Source organism: Rhea pennata, chromosome 7 (assembly GCF_028389875.1).
Source record: "Rhea pennata isolate bPtePen1 chromosome 7, bPtePen1.pri, whole genome shotgun sequence".
NCBI lineage: Eukaryota > Metazoa > Chordata > Aves > Rheiformes > Rheidae > Rhea > Rhea pennata.
The window spans coordinates 18,997,579-19,014,319 of NC_084669.1; the positions used below are offsets into that span (position 1 = coordinate 18,997,579).

The following is a 16,741-nucleotide window of genomic DNA, read 5'->3' on the forward strand; positions in this document are numbered from 1 at the left end:
CGCGATTGATTTGCATCCGAAGAACTCACCAGCCAGAGTCTGGGTGCCTGCAAGCAGAGAAGCCCCTTTTTGTTCTTCCTTAGAACTAAATTTATTTCCAGCAAGGAAAACGATGAAAGGCAACTACAGGCTAGGCAGCCTGACTCAGTCCTAGGACAGAGGGGAAAGGGTTAACCGAAGCTTTATCAAGAAAGAATAGGACGTGTTCGATGCAACAAATGCTGGTCCACATGGTCTGGTGCAAATCAGACCCAGTTAAACAAGTCTCTTTCCACAGGATGACAGGTCTGGTTGAGACCATCGTTCATGTTAACGCAGTTCACTTGGGTCTTGCCAAAGCATTTCATGTCACAGCATATGACGGTATGTTTAAAAAGTATACATTATATGGAATTAAAAAGATGTACTTTGGAAGAGCTAAAAACTGGCTCACTGACAGATTGCAAAATGTCAGTCTCAGTGTGCAGAGCGTAATGAGAGGAACTATTTCTAGCAGATTCCCACAAGGATCAGTTCCTGGTCCAACATCGTTTAGTATTTTCATCACGTGTCCAAACAATGATGTAAAATCAATCCCAGGATGGTTTGGGGTGTGATCACTTGCCCTGTGAGAAGATGCTGAGGGAACTGGGCTTATTCAGCCTGGAAAGAGAGAGTTTGGGGGCATCGTTTAGCAACCAGTACCTATGAGGACGTTATGAAGATGGAGCCAAGCTCTTTACAGAGGTGTGTGGAAAGAGAATGAGTATGATGGTCATAAATTGAAAGAGAAGGTTTTGACAAGAGAAAGAAATATACATAGTATCCTTATGAGGATAATGAGCATTGGATCAGGATGCCAAGAGAGGCTGCAAAATCTCCATCCTTGGAGGTTTTCAAGATCAGACAGGACAAAGCCCCAAGTGACATTTTGTGAATTCTATTTTGACTCTATTTTGAGCAGAAGTTTGGACCAGACGACCTCCCTAAGTCCTTCCTGTTACAGGATGCTATGACTGTAATTTCGTTGATCCTGCCTGGAGAAAGACTTGGGGATCCAGTTGTCTAACTGCTTCAACACATGCTGCAGGATGATGCTGCAGGGAAAAGCAATGGCCAGATGCAACGCTTGAACCTGTCCAGACTTAAATGACAGTAGAAACCCTGAAGAGAATTCAAAGAGCATTGCAAAAGCAGTATCAAGGCAAAAGCACAAGCCTTTGGCTGTGATGTTCTCTACAGACACAGAGATGTTATTTGCCACTGCCCCTAAGCAACACTGCCTGGAAACAGGCCATTTCTGCAGAGTGGAATGGGAGCAGGCAGTCACTAGTGACCACCATCCCCTCGCGAGCAGCCCAGGGGCTCTGGCCCCACTGCCAGATGGAGCTCTCCTGCATCTCCTGAGCTACCGGCTTTGCTGCATCAGCAGACAGGAGGACACCCAGGTTTTGGTGCTGAGCTTTTCCTGCACCAGCAAAGAACAGCCCTGTAGCCAGGCAGTATGTCAGGCAGATATATGTATCACACCACTTCCCCTTACACGTACACAGCAAAAAGGAACTGTACTACTGGGAGGGAAGGAATCCTCCAAGCTTTCAGGCGATAGTGGAACAAGATTCAGTAACTGGAGGCTTTAAGTTAGACAACATGAAATTTGAAACAAAACACTGAGGGAGAGTTAAAAATTGTCACATCTTACCTGAAGCGTGGCTGACTCATCCTTGCTGCCAGTCAAAAGCACCGAATATGCTTTACTGCTGTGCAGTTGGCCAGGGAAGGTGCCTGCTGGATTACATTAGATTATGACTGGGATTTGCAGGCATGCCCGCACTGTAAGGTCAGTAACTCGTTGTTGGGCAGTTCTCTTGTTAAAGACCTTTCTGTTTCTAACTGGCTTGGGGGCTCATGAGCACGAGCGGCAGAATCCTTTCACGCAACTCCGTATCAGCGCAAGCCTTTTTGCAACAGCTGAGGGAATATTGTATTTACTTGAATACACAAAAACATAGGTAGAGGTTACACGAAAATAACATTATCACAGGAGAGCTGGATAAGCTGGCCCTTGAACTAGACTGCTGGCTATGAAGACCAGGCAGCCAGTGGACAAACCCATCTGACTCCAGGTAACAACCTTTCTGGGGTGCTTGGCTGCACTTGCTTCCTAACTGAGGACACCTAAGGAGAGTTAGTCAGATCCACATGCATCTATGAACACCATCATGATAAAACTCAAGGCCTGTGGTGATGCATTTAAAACCCTTGTTTTTGAATATATATCACTTTTTTTTTTTCTATTATGTGAAAATCCTAACCCTAATGCCATTCGAGAGAGGTTTTTTAAATCCTACAGTAAGTGAGGTAACTATTAACTCATTGCCATTTTGGGTGTTGACACTGGAGGACTGTTCTGTCCAGACCAGAAACCTGCCAGACTATGAGACTTATAGTATAACAGAAGTCTTCCTTTAAAACAGTTGATCTGAACAAAACGAAATTTATAGCCATGTCCTGCTGTTAATTTAATAATTTCTTATATTTTAATTTTCTTATAGTCTAATTTTGCAGTTAACATCAGCTTTACATTCTTAAACGAATTTTTTTTTTTCCTTATAAAGCAATGATATGTTTCTCTTTAGCAACTTCATGCACAGGAACAAAACTGAGAAGTCTCTGGGCTGTTTCAAGCAGATAATGTAATAATTCCCTATTTGCTTTAGAAAAAAACACAGACATATATATCAATGTGTTGAACAAGTTACGGCATGAGTGACATAATTTGCATATTATATTTAGCTCATACCAGAACTGCTTTGTAACAATAAATACCAGCTAGTTTATCTGTTAGGCAAATAAAAATGCTTCCTGCCTTTTAGGGGAAAAGAAACAGTTAAAGAAGAAAAAAAAATACAGTTCCTGTAATGTACTATGACTGCTCTGTTGTGTGTGTCTGTACGTTAGGTTCACTGGATGCTCATAAATAAGACAGATCCCAAATCCAGAAGGAATAAGCTACGGGTTACTGTTTCTTAGGTGTCCCTTAGGTACATAATTAGCCTGAATTGCACACACGCATGGAACATAGTTTGCTGGATTAATACCCTCTTAAGTGCATAATCACTTCTCAGCAACTGATTTTTTCACACCTTTACTTATTTAGCAGCAGGAGATGGACAGAGACAGCCAGGCACAAAGGCATTGCGGAGGGCAGCATCTTCGAAGGCAAGGACAGAGCCAAGGGCAGCGTTCCGGAAAATGCAAGATAGCCAAGTAGGGCAATGACGGCATTGAAAATAGGCTGGTAATACACTTCACAAGAGGTAGCGATATTGCTTGTACCAAACGTAATGCCTCCACCGTACTATTAGCCTCTTTTGAAAATTAATTAAAAAAACCTCTGCACTATTCAAACAATTTCTTCTTTGATAACAGGGAATGGGGCATCCTGATAGTTTGCTCTCTGCGATGCTGAGCCTATTGGGCTCCTGCTTCTGCCTGGGAAGTTTTTCTGTGACACCACCCGGATCTTTGCTCTGCCCTTACACGTTAGCAGCCTGGCCACTGTTCTTCAGACTCCCATTACACATCTCCCACTGACCATCTGCTATGACTAACTTAACAGTGATACGAGAAGTCACTTGTGGAAAGGTGATTAAGTGGTTATAGTCCAGCACAAGGTTGCAAGCTCATTATATTACTGCTGCCTCCAATATTAAGCAACAGTGATAATCATCTGAGTTAGAGTCTTAGCTGATATGAAGTTGTATATTTCTGCTGATTTCAGTAAGGTTGCCTTGGTTTACACGATATTTAGCTCAAAAGCACTTACCCATTAGGTTAACTTGCATTTCCACCCTTGGTAAAAGGAGGTTTGTGTGCGCCACCCTTTGCTGTACGCAGCATTGTCAAGGAAGATTCTTTTTCATTCTTTGTTACTCTCTTCAGTCATTAGGGACCGGATGCTTTAAAGATAGTTATTGAACATGGCTGTTTTCTTTGGTAGTGCTGTGAGAAGCCTGTACCAGAGAGGTGGGTTTGCGTTTCCCCTCGAAGCACAGCGGTCCATTGTAAAGCCAGTCTGTGTTCGATTTATGAACCGCTTGCAGAGAAAGCTCTCTCCACTTAAACCTTCTAGTTTAGGTTTTGCTGAGTCTGTTTTATATGACTGGCTATTAAAAAAAAAAGAAACAGTATTTAAAAAAAAGGCATAAAAAAGGAAAAGTAAGGTTCAAATATAAAGGGAGCTGAGGCAGTTCGCAGCTTAGGTAGTTTTTGTTCTTAAAGCAAACTGCTAACCAGCCCTGCATTTCCTGTCCCACATCAGTTCTCTACTGTAACCTGTTTCTCTGAAACGAGAAATGGTTTTTGCAGCCTTACTATTAGGACTGTGGGTAGCAAGACAATCTCCCAAATAACAGAAGAACTGCAGAATGAAACACACTGAATTCACCTGTTACAGCACATTTGTAAACAAGAAAGAGCCAAACAGAGCTGCCTCTTATCGCAGCAACATACAGCAGGAGTACAAAACTGCTGTGAGAAACACTCTGAAGTGTGATTCAGGACATACCACCATGGGGGAATGATACCCTGGCTGTGCTTAGGTTTGGAAAAAAATGTTCTGAAAGGTTCTCTTGCTGCCACATACTCTATTTTAGTTCTGGGGCTCATCCTGTAATGTCATCTATATTCTGAGTACTAAAGGAACCACCTGATGTCCAGCTTCATTTCAGGGAAAGGGAGGGCATAGGTATGATGGGGACTAGAAGACAAGTTTGGATGTACTCAAATTACTGGTAGATCAGAAGAGTAGAGACACCTTGAAAGGTCAGTATCAGGAACACAGCACACTAATGATGCTAATGATATAAACACCCAAAATATTTAAGACTTGATTTGGCAAACTACTTAAGCGCATATTGTACTTTGAGCACCTGAGTGGTTACACTGATTTCAGCCAGGTGACTTGACTGCCTAAAGCCAGGCTTATGCTTCACCACATAGAAGTGCTAAGCATTGGAGAACGACAGAACTGACTTTCTTGGCATTTATCCACACTCTCTAAATGCAGAGATTAGTGGACCTTCCTTTTACGAAATTGTCTTTTGCTAGTGTTCAGCAGCCTGCTCACAGGCTATTTGGATTTGTGGCACTAGAAAAGCTTGCCCTCTATTTCTTCCAAAGGACTCAATACCTCCTTTTGCTCAAAACTAACCCAACGTTTGTATGCATCTGCCTCTGTCCAGCTTCACCACCAGATAGGTCACATTTGTGCCCCTACTCTCTCATATCAAAATGAAAATACTGTGTGAGAAAACAATCCTGGTTTTACTTTTTTGGCATAATAGGCTTAATTTACTATTCTGCTTATAATTACTGACAACATCCCAGAAAAATGCAAAGCTTGCTGTTTTGAGATCTTTCACTGATTGTAACTTAACATGTCATAGGCCCTTTTAGCACCAGAGACATCATTCTGGCTCAGTAATCCCTTCAGAGAATTCCTCCCAACAAATATAGGAGAGTGCCATCATGATGAGAAAAAGCCTTTCCCTTAAAACTGTTTACTATCCAAGAATAAACAGCAATGAAAAGAACAGCTTCCCAAAACTTAAAGGGTCATCATCCACTTATCAGGAAATTATTATTACAGGTATTGTACATAAGCAACTTACCCTTTCCTGTGTATTCCAGTCAGTTGAAAGTCAGTTAAAAAAAAAAAAAAAAAAAAAAAAAAAAAAAAAAAAAAAAGGGGCTGGGGGGTTGGGGGGGGGAAGAAGCTGTTGTAACGCTGTATCAACAGGCAGCTGTCCTAGTGGGCACCGGGGACACAGCATGACTAGCATTGCTGAGCCGTTCGGTCACTGCCGAAGGAACGATGATCTCACATTTCGTTCCGATTCACACACGCGGGGTGGTGAGACAGAGAGACTGGACCGTCCCCCCGGCTGACGCGTCCCCCCCCCCGCGACACCAGATCTGGCTAGTTAACATGTCTGGAATGAGCATGAACCTACCTCCTAGCTGGCAAAGCCCAGCGGCATACTTGGATTCCCAGGTTGGAAGATTATCTCATTCAAGCAAAGTTCTCCCAAACATATATAAGCAGAGCTAGCGTGGTGGCCCCTGCAGAGCTTACTTGAGCCCCTGGGAGCTTCGTCCACACAGGAGTGCAACCTCGACCAACAGCAGATATGATGGTGATGAAAGTCGAAGAGCTGGTAGGTACAATATTTCATTTATTCAAAATTACTTTTCCCTCTAGACTGTTGTGGTACCAGTGAGAAAGAGACAACCTTTGTGGATCATTGAGGTGATTTAGAGGGTGACCATCAATACTGTGCTCTAGGTACAAAAACTGTGTGTGTTACAATGTGTTATGCTAAAATGTTCTCACTTTAACCTTCTCTGCAAAGGGGACTCACCACTGATACAACTACATAGCCGTAGGGGTTTTGCATCACCACATATTTCACTAGGAGGAACAGACTGACCACTTAGATGTGTATTTTCTTTTGACTTTGATTTAGAGCTATTTTTAAAGCTATTATGTTTGTGATCATACAGAGTAATTCCAGTCCAGTAAGAGATTAGGAGGAGATACCAATACAGGGAAACCAAGCTTTTTTCTTTCCACTTTTAAACCAAACATCAAGCATTACTCCTGCACTCACTGATTTTCACGGTGTAACAAGCCTTTGAAAATAATGTCTAAATCAAATCACAAGTAATGGTGCATTCCATTGCGGAGTTCAAACAAAGTATTCTTGATCTGACCAATAAAAAGGGGCAATCCACTACAACACTGGAATATTATAAGGAAACTCCTTTTCTCTCCAGATGAATAAGTTAAGATGAAACTGCCATAAAATCTGACTAGTTAACTTTGTCTTAAATTCTTTGGCAAGGCCCTGCCTTTTTTTTTTTTTTTCCTAGTGTTAAACTCCTTTGGCAAGGCCCTGCCAATTCCTCTAGTGTTAAACCCTATAACAAACAATCTCACAAGGGTGACTGAACGAAAAGTCAGTCTAGATCACATGAATTGACTGAACTACTCTCAAAACATGCCATAGCTTCCACTAAGTTTAACACGCAATCTCTTTGAATGTAGTTAATCGAGGTTATTTCCAAAAACTATTCAAAACCGTCAGCAAAAACAATCAAGCATCCTACAGCTCGTACACAGGAACCACCTTATGCTATCTTGCTAAGTGCCATAAATGGGGACTTTGGTATTGACAGCAACAGGTAAGATCAGCCTTGAAACTACTTAGCAACCTCATTTAGTTGCACTGTGTTTCCCTGGAAGTGTACAGTCCCAAGGGGTGGCCTCTCCTCTCACTCTGCTTCCTCACCAGGGCACTGCTCTGGGTGGCTCTTCCCACCAGAGCCTTTTACAGCCACAGATCCCGACCCAAACCCTCGAGATGCCAACGAGGGCTTGCTCTGTGGAGGTGGAAGAGCTCCCTGCAAGTGAGATTGCTCTAACTGTTCACGTGCACGGTTAAGCCAGGCACAGGCTGAGTGAGGTCTGCACTCTACCACGCACTCCTAGAGCTGGACACTTCACAAAAATGACATGCAATTAGCTCCTGGGTAACCCATGTTCCCAGGAAGCAGCTACTTCAGCCGTGAAACTGCTGCTTATATTTACATCGCATTTGCTTTTGCAGGTGACTGGGAAGAAAACTGATGATAAAGAGACTGGCAGTTTCCTCCCTGAGGACTTCAAAAATGGAGAGTATGAAGCTGCTGTAAGATTAGAGAAGCAGGAGGATCTAAAGACAGTCTCTGAACCCTTACTGACCCGAGGAGATCTGGCCTATATAAAAGAGAAAAAGCTAGAGGCAGAGGTAAGCTCTTCAGTTTTGTGCTCGTTCTTTTGACATCCTGTGCGTACTTTGCTCAGCAGCCCTAATTAAGAGATACATGCCTTGTGAGCGGGGTAAACGAACCCTTGGGAGATCGCCACCAAACGAGTATGCGGTCTGATGCCCAAAGGCAGAGATCTGCTGGCTCCCACGGGTGATGGCTCCAGGCAGCAGCCACAACATCCCTGCAGGGTCTGCCCCAAGCCCCATGGGCTCTCTCTCGCCCAGTCCCTTCTACCAGCTGTCAGTACAGGGGAACAAACACAACCACTAAGACACCTTCAGCTGGCACATCCAACAACTGCCATCAAAAATAGCTAACCCAAGACAAGTCTCAAACTGGCACCGCTTTGCTTTCCACTAAGGGTGCAAGAGTACATTTCTGAAGCCAGAAGCCCTACCTACCATAAAAATATTCTTTTTATGAAAACACAATTGGAAAAAATAAAAATAAAAGTGATATGGGTCTACAGAAATTTACCGTTTTGTATTTCTGTAATATGACAGTTCCTCCTATATCACCCCAAACTGGTAAAAGCAATATGAGAATGAAGAAGTTTAATTAGCAGGGGGAATAAGGCTTTGGTCCAAAAAAGAGGGGTGAAAAGGTGAGCCCCCAAAATATTAAGTAAAATAAATCCAACTACTGACTTTCACCTTTAACTTGGAGATCATTACTTGCTACAAAATTTTTTAAGTTTCTCTATCCAAAACAACCACATCGTCTTAACAGCTCTTAGAATTTCCAGTTGATGGAAAACCCACCCAAGCCAACAGAATATTTTCCATTAACTCAATGATCTTAATGCAGAGAACATTTTTTTTTCCCCTCAAGAGAGAGGTGGAAATGACTTGAATAAGAATTCAGTTGAAAGCAGGGTTTCACCAGTATATCTACCCTTAAAGATACCATGAGAGAATTTGACACTTGTCTTGGCCCAGTTACCCCTTGTTCTGCAAGTCACTCTTCTGAAGTCATGGACCCAAGGACACCTCATGATATTGGAGATCTTGACCCTTAACTCCGGCAACACATTTGTCCCTGATGTTAGCAATGCCCCATACTGACTTCATGCAGTGATGCTTTTTACAAGCAGGCTTGAAGAAGTCATAAACATCTACCAAACTGCTCTCTCAAGGATACTGGAGACAATCTTTGCAGCTTCCCAAAGTGAACGCTTCCTGAATGAAATGTTAAAATCAGGATAAACCTTGCAGTTCGCTTAATGATATATTTTTAATCGAAGAGGATTAAGTTAAAATCAATCAGGCAGACTACATCCTAAAGGCGGATGCTTGCTGGAAGTCAGTGAAAACTGCAGGGGCTTCCCAGCCCTCATAAGCTGACCATGAGATTTCTTAAACTGTTGAGCCAGAAGGGCTGTGGTGCTGCTCTAACTCCTGGCATAACGCAGAAAAATTATGCTATCCCACAACATTCAGCTGAAGAGAGAGACAACATTTAGAACATGGGCCAAAGGTGTATGAAAAGATGATGCAGATTTTCTTACACCCTTAGTAACATATTATAATGCTTAATTAACTCTAGTTGCTCTAGTTGTTAAAAAGGCAACTTAGTTCCAAGTTCATCCAGTCTTAAGCTAGTGAGCTCAGCTGAAGAATTGCATGCCCTGTCCTACCATTCTGAAAGGGAAATGGGCTTACGCTGTTGCTCAACCTGCTGCCTTCCCTGCTTTGTTTCAGCTCAAGAAGAAGAAGTTACAGGAGAGGCCAAAACTTGAAAGCTTAGAGGATCTTGAAAAAATTATTCAGCTAAAGAAAAAGAAAAAATGCAAGAAAGTAAAAGCACCCGTTTCAAAGGAACCTGAACCAGAAGTTTTTGTAAGTCCTACTATGAAGTGTTTTCTTCTGTGAAAGGACCGATGGGGTTTTGCACTACTGCAGAGCTGCCACGTGCATTTATGTTCTGTGTATTTCTCTCCACCAGACAGGACCAGTGGATATACCCACGTTCTTCAGGGCTGCATTGGAGAACAAGTTGCCAGTAATTGAAAAATACTTGTCAGATAAAGGGGATCCAGACGTCTGTGATGAGGTACAATACTACTTCTTACTTCAAAGCCTGCTATAGAAGAGAGATTATTAGAGAGCAAGAATAACTTTTACTGCTAGGTTTTGTAGCTTCTACACTTCTGAGGCAAAGAAAAGAGGGCAGAGGAGCATAAGAAAGTAAAAATCAGGAGCTTGACATACTACATTTTCCAGTGATACAGGGGCCACTGGGACCTTTCAAAATACTGTTATTGCTAAAGAATCTTTATATTTGAAAGAAAGATGCTTGGGACTGGGAAATCCTGCTTCCTGTAACAGGCAGTCTTCCAGTGCTACAGATGGACAGACAAGGATTTTTTCTGCAGAACTACAAAAGTGATGCTGCCTGCTCTCATGCTCCATAGAGCATAGCCTGCATTTGCAAATGCAGCATAGTATGTTGGATGGAGGAACTCAACAGGCACAATTTAAAATTTCCATGTCATACTGCAGATATACCTCATGCCCTTTAAAATGCTGGGTAGGCAGCTCTCTGCTATTAGGATGCTATTAAAATTTAGCAGATTTCAGGTCTCAAAAGTATTAGCTCTGGAAAATGAATCAGCATAAAGTATATGTGTTTGCCATCATCCTAGGCAGGCAGGGAGAAAAGATTAAAAAAAAAATCTCTTTGTGCCACATTTAATATCTGACTTTGCACTGTTTTAATTGACAGTACAAGCGCACTGCATTGCACAGGGCATGCTCTGAAGGACATCTAGAGGTGGTAAAAATGTTAGTGGAAGCCGGAGCCCAGCTTGAACTGCAAGATATGGTATGCACATGCACTTACATTCCTTTCAAAAAAACTGTTCATTTTTTCCTAACTCTGCCAAAGCCACACATAGCAGTGAAGAACATCAAAAGGCCTCTGATAATTAAGATAACTTGTAAGTTTATCCTCAAGACACTGTTGAGAAGAGGTTTCAAGAGGGGGTGTCTGCCTCAATTTCCCAAAATGGTTACTGGAAAACACAGGAAGTGGAGGAGCATATCGGCCAGCAGATTGCTGCAAACAGCAGAGCCTAAAGAAGGATAAGAAAGCTGAGGTCAGGCTACCACTTCAGACTGCTAGCAGGTGGTGGAGATACCACTGTCCCACGCCTTTATCAAGGGCTCAGGACAACATACGCATTCTCCGTCAGGATTTCAACACTGAGCTCACGAGAGACCTCTGCTCTTCTGGAATGCTGGCCGTGGCGGTAGCAGAATGCCAACAGCTTTTGCAGCTGTTTTCTTGCTTCTCCAGTCCCAGCGTTTTGTGCCTTTACTACACAGTTGGAATTAGCCAGCCTCATTCCCCCTCGCTTAACCCCGCAATGACTGTGGGTAGCGTAAGAAACTTGAGGAATGATGAGCAGAGCAAGATCTGCAAGGGAAATTCCACCCTTTGCAACAGAGCTTAGTGGAGAGAAATCAAATGCTGGGTGCCTCTGAGAGTTTGCAAAAGGGAACTATTCTTTCCTTTCATCATCATTTTCTGTGTGTTTTGGAATCTAAAAGTCATCAAGTAAAAACAAAAGATACGAAATAGCACATATCAGCCATAAAAATCATACCTGGCTATCCAAAGACGACTTCTAAGTTCACAGAATGGACAAAATATACACTTTTTCACAACCAAGATTCTCTAAGAGCAATACACAGTGGCTGTGAAGAGTGAAAAACTGGCAGTACTGAAAGAATTAGGGCAAAATAGGAAAACTAGAAACAATTCAATGATCACAGTAAAGTGCTTCAGGTTAAACTGAATGAAAATGATTTTGCATTCATTTGAAATCCGATCAGAATTGTTTAATTTGTTCTTTCTTATAAGGATGAATTAAATTACCTTTTTTTTGTTTTTCCTGGTGTAGCTTGAATCTACAGCCCTGCACTGGGCATGCCGGGGAGGGAACCTGGATGTCCTGAAATTCTTACTGGACAAAGGAATAAACAGAAATGCCAGAGACAAGGTAGGTCCTTTTGGGACTCAGCAGCTTCTTAAAACAGAGATGAAAGGCTGACCCTTACTTGAAATTGCTGATTTTTGGTGGCCGTTCCTGAAACGGTCTGCCTTTCTGATTTTCTCTTTACGCGTTCTGTGCCGCTGAGTGCTCTCTCTCGCCCCCCATTTCGCAGCTGCTCAGCACCCCCTTGCACGTGGCTGTGAGAACGGGTCAGTACGACTGCGGGGAGCACCTCATCGCCTGCGAAGCGGACCTCAATGCCAGAGACAGAGTAAGTACTAACAACTTCCTACCTGACGGTTAGAAGGTGGCATCAAGCAGACGTGTCTTCACAGTTTGGCTTGCTTGAGAGTCAGTGGCTGAGCTGTTCAGAGTGCCGGAGGGCAGGACTGACCACGCTCTGTGTCTCACGCCCCTAGGAAGGAGACACACCGATGCACGACGCCGTGAGACTGAACCGCTACAAAATGATCAGACTTCTGATTCTTTATGGAGCGGACCTAACCGTGAAGAACTGCGTAAGTAACAGCAAAACATACCGGAAATCAAAACGCTTTGGAATGAGCTTCCCTTCAGAGCAGTGTTGTGGCTTTAAATGCCAAGAGAAACTATTGCAAAGTGGCTCCCTGAGACCACTTCAGACTAAGTTAAAGCAAAGATGAAGTATGGAAAAAGCATAACCTGGGGGTGGGCAGCGAGAAGAAAAATGGTACCTGTTCTAAAACCAGAACTCATCAGCTGTAATGTAAAACAATATCGCAGCTTACTAATTTAATTGCACATATAAGATATTAAAAAGATATAAACACATCTTGCTCCTTGAGTAACTCCTGGGCTTCAATCACTGCCGAGACAAAGATCTTCACTTGCCACAGAAAACTCCCTTTTGCTCTGCCAGCCAGCCCACAGCTGATGGCAAGCCCAAGCTCTATCTCTGGATGCCTGGTTAACCATCAGTCTGATTGCTGGGCAGTAAGTCACCCTGGATCAGCAGAGCTTCAGTTTAAGAAGCCCAGCACCTGATACTGCTCACAGCCATTTCAGCCACAGCAGCTGCACGACCAGAGCTCTGCGACCACTTGTAACAAGTTTAGCATGTCACAGTCCCCGTCCCCCCAAATCCAATCAAAGCATCCATGGCATAGACTGATTTTTTACTAATGCCAATTAGCATCTACTGTAGAAAAAAACCGAAGCAGGCAAGGAGCAAACCACTTACTACAACACATTATGCACTCCCTACTCACTGCCTAGTCCCTCTAAAGCCAAGGCTGCTCCTGGCATTAATTTCAGGGGTATTCAGGACACGTATATGAATCAACAAAAGGTACAGCCCAAAAGAACAAGGACCTGCTCTCAGGCTTTACCCGCACACAAAAGTTGCTCCGGTTTAATTTAGATGTGATTCATAACCTATTTAATTATATCAGTACAAAGTCTTATCTGAATCCTCAATTAAATAGAGGAGCGCTTTATTGAGGTTTCATCTAAATGTATTTCTAATTAGTTTAGATTGGATCCAAAGAAACACATACAGGCTCTGCTAGTCATGGTATTTGCCAATAATATGGCTTAGGCCCACTGAAATACAGGGAAATTTCATCATCAGTCTGAACAGGACAAGGACTAGATCTGTAAAGCAGGACCCTGAACTCAGAGAGACAGGAGTAAGTCTGACCGTGAGCATGTGCAATGGTCTCACCATGCAAATATTTAGGAAACAGTAAAGGATTATGATCACTGGCTGAAATTAAATCTTGCTTCTTCTGGTTCTTTCAACCAGGAAGGGAAAACCCCTATGGATCTTGTGCTTCAGTGGCAGAATGGCACCAAAGAGATATTCAACAACCTGAAAGACAACTGCTACAAAAGCATCCACCCAAACTAGTCTTGAAGAGAGAAGACTGCTTTTTGCTGCTTTTAAACACTTCTTACCAACCCGGAGGCAAATGCTCCCAAACATAATATTTTTACTGAAGATATTTATGGTACTAGACTATCTGAGATGCTTTCCTGAAAAATAGCAAAACAAAGATGCACAGAAATTATTTCAAAAGACAGGTTGAGTGTTAAAATTCCACTGGATTTAAAATGGCTTTATTTATTCCTATTTATTATTTATTTATTTAAAAAATTAATCATTTTTAATGATCCAATTATTGCTGCCTTTTTACAGTTTTAACTAATACAGTCTTTGTCAGCAAAATGAATCCTTTTATCTTAGATGGTATTATTTCCAACTCCATTAGCAGCTTCCCTCCAGCCTCCAATAGCTCTAAATAGCCTATACCTGTAACTGTTGCCTTATCTCTGCTGAATACTCACTATTAGAATAATGTGTTAAATGAGTGGCAAAGGTGGACAAGATCAGATAGCAATGAAAGAAGGTCTACTACGATGCAAGTGGATTTAAAGGAGTCGTTGAGTAATGGGGTTTGCAGATGGTTTGCCAACCTTGATGATAAAGTCCTTACATTAAGTATGGGCTATCGGATTCGAATGCAATGTTATGAAGGTGAGAGGAGATGGTATCAGGAGGTGAATCGCAAAGCTGGACTATTACAAAGCCTGATAATTGAAGAATGCAAAAACAGATGATGTATATTTGTAAATTTGTACTGCTTTTTTTCTGTACATTTTGTACTATCTATTTCAGATTAAATAAACAGAGTGGTTCTTTGTATTTGTTGGAGTGTGTTATGCAGTGCTGAGCGTGTCCAGAGAAATTCTGTCTCTCTTTAAAGGTTCACATTTTGGACTCTGTAAGATGCACACCTTTAGAAAATTTCTCAGCTGCCTAAAGCTGCCAGCCCTCAAGCTACTTCTCTGACACTGTTAGATAAATGCCTCTTCTTTCTTATTAAATAGAAACACACGTACAAAAGCAGAAAGTTGAGTAGCTAGTACTATTGAAAGTTACAGTTTTATAACCGAGTTTGATTTAAAACCTCAGTTTCTCAGCAAATGAGTTCTTAAAATGTGGAGCACAAAGAAAGCTTCAACTGTCCCAGTCAAGGAAGAAGTGGAGTCCTGTGAGCAAAGGAAGGCACCGCACCGTCTGCTTTAGCTGAAGCACAACTATCCCAACAGTGTCGCCAAGGGAGGAAATCTCCAGTTTGACCAGGACATTACATGCTGCAATCAGTAATAATCCTAATGCCCCATGCTGTAGCTTCCACCCACAAAAATGCCATAGACTCTCACACCTTCACTGGCCTGTGCCACCATGCTTCCAGCCAGCAAACTTCACAGCCTGAGTACAGGGGTGGGCAGCAACAAGCGTTTGTCACCAGAACGCAAAGCTTGGAGATGAAGGGAACTTACAGAAACCCATCGAAAAAGCAAGCACAAGAAATGCCTCTAAACACAGACAGACAGTCCTATCTGCAAGCAGCTAACCCGGACGGACAGAACTGCTTTAGACAGATGAGGCTTTTCCTCACACAAGCACCACCACGTGCGAGCGTCACCTTGCCATTCACAGGCTTCGTTTGTAAACACCCTCTTTGCCGTGAAAATTATGACATACCTCTGCTTGCTGCCACTTCACTACACTCGGACCCGGGGAGAATAGCTTGCAGGAAGCAGAAGCGACATCAGCCCTGGCTAACTCCCTTTGTCCTCGTAACCGTTTGTCCTTCAACTGTTCAGGTACCAGAGTGGCTGGAAAACGCAAAATGCTTCAGGAAACAGGCGGAAAAGAAACATTTCACTCAGGTCCTGAAGTGGTTTATCTACTTAAAGGGCAAATATGCAGACCGTAAATTCTAAAATCCAGGTCAAACATGCAGTAAGTAGGACCTCTAAATTTCAAAAGCCTTTCTCCATTATTAATTATCAAACCATTTCTCTTATGCTCAAGGTAGATTATTCTCTGACCAAAGCAAAATAACTTATTTTTCAGATATTTGCACCAAACAGACATGTTTCAGCTTCTGCTGTATTCGGCTAGAGCCTCATTTAAGAGAGAAATCCACATATGACAAATTTGTATACATATTACACCCCATTCCTGGTGATAAAACAGGACTCCATCACAAAGTCAACAAGTAAGACAACAACATAAAGGACAAATATTCCATTATTTTTTGGTCAAAGCAAAAGTTGTTGTGACTTATACCGAGAATTTTACAGAACTTCTGGTCTACTGAAAACTCCATTTGTTTTGCTTTGTCCAGTCATTGAAAAGTTCAGAGAGACCACACTACAAAACCTCTGCAGTATTTCACGCACTATAATTTGCACTTCTCAGTTTGTTGTCAGATGCAGGAGGACTGGAATATTCATAGCAAAGGTGGCTCAAGGGCCCACTACAGTATCTTACATAATTGTTGTATTGGTTTGTAATAAATAAAGCTTCAGTCAACATTTGGAAGAGCTCTAAAAATGCTTTGCTGATTATAAGTCTGTCATGATTGCTTTTCTGGCCACAGATTAGGTTTACCGAGGCAGTAACAGGAAGGAAAAAGGGAAAGGCTGGAGGTAGCAAAGCAACCACTCTCAGGCAACACTGCCAGACCAGGACATAAAAAGGAAATGGTGCAGTAAAAAATTGTGACATGGCAACTGCTCAGGTCCAGGTGAGACAGCTGTTACACTTGACTGCAACCGATCACACGGAGCACACATTCAGCATAACCTTGGGCTCCTCCTTTCCATCTGCTGTAACTGCCTCATGTTACTGTTTGGTTTTAAGTGCTTCAGGACAGGGACAGCCTTTGGATGTATGCATGCAGTAGGTCTAGCAGGTCAGGTCAGTTGGTGCTACTGTAACACAAACGCGAGGTATCTTCTAACAAGTGACAGATGCTGGGCTCTTCATTACTGATCACAAAATGAGGAGTGTTCTTTTTTTTTTCTTTTTTTTTTTTTAAAACTGTGGAATTACTC

At 42.4% G+C, this 16,741-nt stretch overlaps 1 protein-coding gene across 1 annotated transcript; it reads left to right on the forward strand.

Moving 5' to 3' along the window:
* The first annotated feature begins 6,100 nt into the window (after positions 1–6,100).
* ANKRD1 (ankyrin repeat domain 1) lies at positions 6,101–14,534 on the forward strand. The gene is made up of 9 exons (XM_062579638.1): positions 6,101–6,200; positions 7,653–7,832; positions 9,555–9,692; positions 9,799–9,906; positions 10,579–10,677; positions 11,759–11,857; positions 12,024–12,122; positions 12,271–12,369; positions 13,635–14,534. The coding sequence occupies exons 1-9, from the start codon at positions 6,174–6,176 to the stop codon at positions 13,737–13,739; spliced, it is 954 nt and encodes a 317-aa protein (XP_062435622.1). The 5' UTR covers positions 6,101–6,173; the 3' UTR covers positions 13,740–14,534.
* The last annotated feature ends 2,207 nt before the right edge of the window (positions 14,535–16,741 follow it).